Here is an 8,746-nt window from a genome sequence, read left to right as displayed (position 1 = left end):
GTATTAAAACAAATTCTCTTCTCCATCCCTGATTGAAAATGTTGACAGTTCCGAGAGAAATTTAAAAGCGTTGTGACAACAAGCTGTTCATAGTATTTGTGAATGGAGTTTTAAATATTGTTTATACATATACGGAGGAAATAATAAAAAAATAATTTTTTATCAAATCCACTTCCTGCTTTCCGCTAATTTAAAAAATTTATTTAAAATAAATTGTTGTATTAGACACTACTTGATTACTATAAAGTTTTAAATAATATTGTTCAATGAGTAATTACTTTAAAAAAGGTGGAGTGGCTAGCAGCTGCAAACATATACTTCATTGTGGTGATCAATGTGAAGGAAGATGCAACAGGTTTACATATACAAAACACTTTAAAAGCAAAACTAAAATGGTGCCTCTAATCTCTCTCGCACTCTCCTTAATGTGTTGTAAGTATTATATTTAAAAACAAGTACATACATATGTATGCCCGCTGGTGGATAGATCTCCTGCTGATATTTTTAAATAATATATCAACAAATTTTTAATTTTTTTGACATTCAATTTTTGTTGTTAAAATTAAAACTGAAAAAGAACAATGTTGTAAATATTCGTATGGTACAAGAAAAAAAATATTTCAACTAAATTATATATTATTTCAATAATGCAGATTAATAAGCAAATACACATTTATATATAATGTTTTTAGATAAATTAAGTTGCAAAATGTTTAATAAAGGTTTACATATACAAAACATTTTAAAAGCAAAACTGAAATGGTGCCTCTAATCTCTCTCGCACTCTTCTTAATGTGTGGTAAGTATTATATTTAAAAACATGTACATACATACATATGTATGCCCGCTGGTGGATAGATCTCCTGCTGATATTTTTAAATATATCAAAAAAAATTTTTAGGATTGTTTTGCTTAACATACAATATATATTTCGTCTTTAGAAGGAGTTTTGCGATCATTTGAAATTCATTGTTCTTCAAAACATGCAAATTAAGTTATTATTCCTATAATAAATTTCAATGATATAACATGTTCATCCATTTAATTTAAAATATATCCTAATAAAAAATTATTGATGTCATACTTTACAAACTACATCTTAATTACATTTAAAAAAATTTTGCAATGGCTTCTTTTACAGATCATAATATTATTTTCGTCCAAGGTATGCTGATTGATTCAAATGACTTTAAGACTGAAATATATTCTGAATTAACAACAACATATATGCCTCAAATTTTGCTGGATCCACACATTTCCGAAAGCAAAGAAAATGTTATAAATAAATTAAACATAATTTTAAATCCGACACCGGAGGCTGAGTCATATAAAAATATAAAATTTGAAGAGAAAATCGAGGATAAAAATATAGATATAAAATCAAGCATTGATTATCCTGCTGGCCCACTTACTGAAACAATTCAAAATACAACTAGTCAGTATTCGTACCCTTCACCAACATTGGACAATTTAAATGAACAATATGAAAATGAGTCAAAAACTGAATCTGCAACAATACATATGCCTCAAATCTTATTAGATACACACATTTTAAAAATTAAAGAAAAATCATTAGATAATTTTGAAAAGATTTTAACAAATACTCCGGAGGAAGAATTATATAATAATATAAAACATGAAGAAAAAATCGGGTATAAAAATATAGAAAATAATTCAAGTGTTGATTCTGCTGATTCTTTTAATGAAACAATACAAAATTTTTCTAGAAAGAATTCGAACACTTCGGCAGCATTGGAAAATGTTAATAGACTGTCTGCATCAAAAAGTGAAAAACATTTTTTATCTGAAAAAATTGTTTTGGAAAATTTTGTAAAGGATATCTCGGAAAATACATACTCAAGCGAAGGTAATATTTCTAAATCTTTCAAAATAATGAAAATAAATACCTCAAATTATCTAAAATTCATAAAAATGTTTAAAAAAATTGTAATTAACATTTTAATTTTTTGTTAATACAACTGTGGTTGCCACGATAAGATTAAATTATTTATTAACTATTTTAATGTTTTTGTATGCCAACATATATAACGCAATTATTTTTCATAAAACTTAAAAGCTAATTTAAGAACCATTAGATGAAATCAAGACAAAGTTGTTTAAATAATACAGGTCAATTAAATAAGGGTTTCTAAAAACTTTAAAATATCGGGTTTTCTCTATCACCCACAGTTTTCTCGGAATATGTAATTGAATACATATTTATTAAAGTGTTTTAACGTTTACTCTAATGCACCTGATAGGACAATATTTTAAATATATGTTTCAGGGATCCAAATTGACCATTAATATACAGTTGGAAAGAAGTTAATATTAAGTATTGCTGTATTATCTTGTAGTAAAGATCAAAATCGTCACCTCAAATGCAAAAAGGTGTAACGACAAATTGAAGGTTTTGCAGGAAAATCAAAAAGCTTAATAAATTGAAAAGTAATTTTCTTACAAATATTGTATCCCAACATCGATAAATACGTTTGAATATAATTGATCCGACAGACATTGTCTATTATGTTGCTTTTAAGAGCTTTCTAAAGAAATAATAAACTTTTGATTACGTTATTTTGAATTTTATTTTAATAAAGCCGGTGTTATTGGCAATCGAGTTCTTAACAAAATGTATTTTCATGCAGTGGACCATTTTCAAAAAAAAGTCGATTATAATTTTTCGTTGTTATCCTTTTTGTATTTCACTGACGATATGTTTTAGATTTTGCTGTTAAATAATGTTAACTTTATGTTACATTTTTAGTAGATATACATATGTACATTTTATAAATAGTATTTTTTATTTATTGTAGATTCATTTCGACAACACCAACAAATCATACAAAATTTTGAAACAAATTACTCATCAGATGTGTCAAAATATATATTCAATCAACAAGAATTAAATAAAACTTTCGAAATATCCGAAATTAATCTACCACAAAACTGTATGGATTCGGTTTGCGAAGTTAATACAACTAAATTTGATGTTCATATCATTAAAAACAATAGTGCAAAATTTAACAATACAAAAGTGGTTGAATCTGCATCAGAAATTACAAATGATTTGCCAAATATTACTTATACACCCCTTTCATACGAATCAATTGATTTTGTTACACAGAATAATGATAGCAATTATAATGACAATATTTTATCTGTGGATTTGCATGAGACTATTTCTATAAGCCCAAAAAATAGTAATGAAACAGATGTTTTAAATATTACGGAATATCCTAAATTATATTTTGAAGAAGTGACTGAAGAAATAGAAAATGCTAATGACTCATGTGTAGACGAACACGTGGTTATAAAAAAGGTATTAGTCGAACAAGATGTTATTGAATATTCATTTAATAAGACAACTTATCCGGATTTACAAAATGATGAGAAAAATCTACTTCAGTTAACCTATACTGATCAGAATGCACAGGAAAATAAAACAAAAAATGGAAGAACTAATAAAAATTATACACTGGATTCGAAAACTATAAACGAACACACAAAAAGTAATGCTTTAGATTCAGAGAACATTACAGATTGTACATCTGTAGAAAGCAGTGAAGAAAATACATTTAATGACTATCAGTCAACGGAAGTGATTAATCAATATAAAAACAACGTAGTTAAAAACGAGTCTATGCAACATCTAGAGCAAGACAACTTCATTAATTTAAACAAAGAAGTCGACGAATTACTTTGGAAAAGTGGTGAAGAACGTTCTATGAATGAACTGCGCCATGAAAAACCTGCCGAAGATGAAACTAATCAATATAATAAAACTGATAAATACAATGATATTGGGACAAAAAAGTTCGAAAATAACACTTATCTCTTTAACCAAATTGAAAACGAACAATACATAACAAGAATAGAAAAAAATAACAATGAAAACCATGAAACTCATGAAGTTAGATCAACAACTTTAAAAACCATAAATGAATCTGAAGCATTCGAAAGCAATATTTCTGAAATTGATATTACTGATAGTAATAACACAACGGAGAAATACGAAAATAATTATAATATATTTATTATAAAAAACGAGCAAATAGTTCAATCGAACTTGACAAAACCTGTAAACGATTACAATTCAGTAACCAAACAAGTAACGCCATTATTAGCGGATGACATAGCTGCAACTTTATTCGAAGCATATCCCCCACAAGATGTTGGTCAAACGTTCAATGATAATTTGGCAGATGAATCAGTTGGTTTTGGAAAAGCTCTACCCATCTCCATTACTGAAGGCTTCAATAGATCTACTATAATAATTGCAATGAGTTCTGTCACTGCTATTCTTTTCATAATCATTTCTGTAACAATATTTCTTATTTCCTTTCAACATCAACATGGTACTTTAGATATAGAAATGCAAGAACGTAATTGTGGTAAAGATGACTTAGATGATGAAGATGCGCAAACTTTTGCAAAGTTATTAGAGGTCGAACTTCCACCATCAGTAGCCGTAGCTTTAGACGAATGTGAAGAATGTTTGTAAGAAAAAATATTGGAACTTTCACTAATATTCTTTTTGTAAATATTAATTCCGATAACATTTATTAAGTTATTACTCAATTTTATAAACATACAAGTATTACAAACTATGTAAATGTTTTCTACAAATTTATATATAAATATAAACACTATAGTGTTTATTGTATATATCAAGAATAAATTTAAGACATATTCATAGGAATAAATTTTAAGATTATCAGGTTAATACAAAGAAACACCGAATTCAATTAAATTTTAATTCACATTAATTGGTTCACCAAATTAAATTTGTTTAAAACCCAAACTAAAGCTGTTAAGTATTAAAATTTCAACTAAAATGAATTATTTAATCATATTATTTCATTTTTTAGAGAAAGAATATCATTCATCTCAACAAAAGTTTCCTAGTGTGAGCCAGGTCTATCAAAATAAAACAAGTTTCCCGTACGAGAAACTCCGTACCGCGAGAGAGATGAATTATATTCTTTCTCTCTCACGCAAAATCAAAAGTTTCCTAAAAAAGGTTCCTGATGTGGATCGGCAGTTAATTGCATCCAATTATTGTTGTACGGATGAGAAGAATTACTGTCGGTCCACACTAGGAAACTTTTTTTTGGAAAACTTTTGGTTTTGCGTGTGAGAGAGAGAGAAAGAATATCATTAATCTCTCTCGCGGTACGGAGTTTCTCGTACGGGAAACTTGTTTTATTTTGAGATGAATGATATTCTTTCTCTCTCACGCAAAATCAAAAGTTTTCCAAAAAAAGTTTCCCGTACTCGGAAACTTGTTTTGTTAGACCTGGAGAAAGAAAATATCAATCATCTCTTTCTCTCACACACAAAACCAAAAGTTTCTCAACAAAAGTTTCCCAGTGTGAACCACGTCTTATTCAATTATTACGTAGTTTCTGAAACAAAAGTTTCTATGTGTGGACATTAAGAAAATTAAGAGAAAGTTTCTCAACAAAAGTTTCCTAGTGTGGACCAGGTCTAAGGAAATGTCATTCATCAATCAATGCAATTATTACGTAGTTTCTGAAACAAGAGAAAGAGAAAGAAATATCAACCATCTCTTTCTCTCACACGCAAAACCAAAAGTTTCCTATTGTGGGCCAGGTCTATTATATATCTTTTAAGGTAACAAAGCTTTCGGGATATAGCTAGTATGACCTTTTTCACACTAGGAAACTTTTTTGGGAAACTTTCTCTTTCTCTTACACACAAAATTAAAAGTTTCTCAATAAAGATTTCCCATTGTTTCTTTTTCTTTCTCTCACACAGAAAAATCAAAAGATTCCCAAAAAAGTTTCCTAGTGTGAACCAAGTCTAATAAGACCTTTTTTTGGGAAACTTTTGATTTTTGTGTGTGAGAGAAAGAGAAAGAAATATCAACCATCTCTTTCTCTCTAATCAAACATTTGTCGAAATGTTTGTTAAATATCGACTTGTATGTAAATTAGACCGACTCACTCTGTATAGAAAGCAAAAACGTGTTTTTGTTAGACCTGGTTTACACTGGGAAACTTTTGATTTTGTGTGTGAGAGAAAGATATTTCTGTCTTTTTCTCTTACAAACATAAATCTAAAGTTTCCCAAACAAATTTTCCCAGTGTGAACCAAGTCTTAGCTTCTCAAAATATACCTTGCTTTGTTTTATGATGATTCACAAAATAATTTATGTCTAGCGATGACCGATCGTGAGCTGCAAATTAAAAATATATTTTGGAATTAAATTTTTGTTTTGTTTTGAAACAAATTATCCAATATGGGGTATCGTTTTAAAGGGGGTTTAAGCCGCGTCCAATAATGTATTAATCATTGTATGAACGTACTGTTCGAATGAATGTTTGTAAGACATTAAGAGTTTATTTAAAATCAATGATCTTAAGAGCTAAATACAAAAATCTTAAAACTAACTAGAACTATGATAAGACATCTTGTGCACATGTGTACTTTCAGTCTTATCAGTGTAATGTTTCTATCTTAGCATGGGGTAATAACTGCATCAGTGATATAAATATATTTCATGCCTCATTATTAACTCTAACATATGGTTTATGCGTCACATAAACAACAGAATTAATGTGCATCTTAGAACTAAAGTTCTTATCACTGCTACGGCTTGTCCTAAAAACAAAGCGATAATACATATTTATTTGTAGTACAAACAAACGTATATAATATTTTTTATGACCTAACCCATGCACTTGAACTTATAATTTATGATCTTTCTTATTTTACTTAAACAAAATTAAACATAAATAAATGCGTGTTCAATTCTGAACATTCTGCCGGGCCCGCAATGGCAATGGTGTAGAAAAATCTATCTTAACTACTTCTTTTTGTTTACAACATTTGTTCTTGAGAACTAGACCAATAAATATAAATATAATTATAATAATTAAAATTAGAGATGTGTGTCCAGATAACATGTGAAAATGAAGCCGTTTTAGATCGATTTTGGTATCCTTTATATTAAGCACTTCCTTCATTAGATGGTTGATATCTTTGGCGTTATTTATAATTGTAACATCAAACGGTTTTACCAACTTAGCTTCTATTTTGTCTGGATCTACACCCCATGTTGATACCTGAATATCTGAATTTACTTTAGATTCGAAGTGTCGAGAAGCTGACAGAGTTATTCCTTCATAAGTTGCTGTACATTCTTCTGCTAGTTTTAGTACACCTTTTGTTGGTAAATTAACCCAGCTTCGATTATTTGGACCACAATCTACTGTTAATACTAGATTGTCGAATACTGTAAATATCCACTGATTTTCTGTAGAAAGCTGCTTCCACACACTTTTCCTTGGGACAGCTTCAAATTCACATTCAGCATGCCGGGATTGTTTTAGCGCTGATACTTCACAAGACCGCTCTATGGCTGGCTTCCAGGGTATATTTCCAATACAGTTGTACTGACCTTGAAGACTCTTCTCACACATATTTAATTTTGATTGTGACATTAGGAAGTACATATTAGTTGCGAAGTTATACACTATGAACTCATCCTTTACTCTTGGCATAACGGCGCTATTGTTAACTTCCACAGGAAGTGTAATTATTTCGTATACCTCAGAATTATGTTTCTGTATTAAAGGTATTTCTATCTGAACCACTAGTCGATCATCAATTATAGTACCCTTCGCCTTCATTCCATGATATACTTCTTTTAGTTCAGTACTAGTTGCCTTTCCAGGAAGAACTAAATTATTTGGCAACACGTTTTCTATGTGTAATAGTTCTTTTTGTAGTTGGGATGGTGTAAGAAGGTCAGTATTTATATGACCGTGATTGATATCAATCAGCATATTTATTACAGAAGATTGTATCTTCTGACACTCATCAATCATTAAATTTAATTGGGTGGTCAATACGGAAAACAGCAATGTTAAACGCTCTTCACTCGTTTCATTTTTCGTTTGATCGTAGAATAACTTTAATTGGCCGTACATTTGTTTAAAGTTGTTATTGACATCTTCTGTTGTCTTTTTCAACACATTTACTGTCGAATCAATAACGGAAGTTTGTTGTTTTATTAATTTATTTAAGTCATCTTGGTTACTGAAAATGTTTTTCATGTTTTCCTCCATCTGCTTTCGATCGTCTGCGTCCATCATTCCAAAGAGAATATGATAAATAGATCCTACGAACTCAAAGGGTGCTCTTTTCTTGCGGCTTTTATTTATTAGAAGTTCGTTATTTTGATCAAGTAACTTATATCTCCTTTCCATCACTGACATCACCATTTCACAGGAGTCCTTAAATAAATTTAATTTCGGACATTCTTCTCTTACTTTCCCCATCAGTTTACCAATCCTCTCCAGTTCTTGGTAATACAAGGATAAATCATAGTAAACTACTAGATTCCACTTCGAATTTATGGCGTTTAGTTGTCCAACCTTATCCAGATACAGTGCTGTATTTGCTGAAAGGTTGCTTATCGAGACTACGTTGTTCATGTTAATTGGTAGTGCTTTGACTGGGTTCATTATCATCAACATCATCAATATAAATTGTAACCAACATAGTTTTTTCTTTTCTGGCTTCGTCGTTGTTACACAGCTCATTGCTGGTGCTGAATTCTCTTCTTCTGTATCCGTAGATACTAATGGACACAATTTGCTAATAGGTCTTTTCAGCGAGCTATTTGCTAGTTTCAATGTTGCAACTCTTACTTTGCCATCTTTGCCGCTATGTACTTCTGTAATTCTCGCTAGCGGCCAACTTGCTGGATGAGTAT

General features: G+C 29.9%; 1 protein-coding gene across 3 annotated transcripts; it reads left to right on the top strand.

Moving 5' to 3' along the window:
* Window positions 1–74: 74 nt before the first annotated feature.
* On the top strand, window positions 75–4,736 carry LOC111687726 (probable serine/threonine-protein kinase clkA). Of its 3 annotated transcripts, XM_046950524.1 has the most exons (4): window positions 75–432; window positions 1,142–1,867; window positions 2,817–4,286; window positions 4,368–4,736. In XM_046950524.1, the coding sequence occupies exons 1-4, from the start codon at window positions 267–269 to the stop codon at window positions 4,502–4,504; spliced, it is 2,499 nt and encodes an 832-aa protein (XP_046806480.1). In that variant the 5' UTR covers window positions 75–266; the 3' UTR covers window positions 4,505–4,736. The 3 variants fall into 3 exon arrangements, with proteins under 3 accessions (XP_046806480.1, XP_046806479.1, XP_046806481.1); XM_046950523.1 differs by having other exon boundaries at window positions 2,817–4,736; XM_046950525.1 differs by lacking the exon at window positions 75–432 and adding an exon at window positions 629–799 and having other exon boundaries at window positions 2,817–4,736.
* Window positions 4,737–8,746: the final 4,010 nt, after the last annotated feature.

This window comes from Lucilia cuprina, chromosome 4, assembly GCF_022045245.1.
Source record: "Lucilia cuprina isolate Lc7/37 chromosome 4, ASM2204524v1, whole genome shotgun sequence".
NCBI lineage: Eukaryota > Metazoa > Arthropoda > Insecta > Diptera > Calliphoridae > Lucilia > Lucilia cuprina.
The sequence above is the reverse complement of the archived record's forward strand: the minus strand, read 5'-3'. Positions and strand labels throughout refer to the sequence as shown.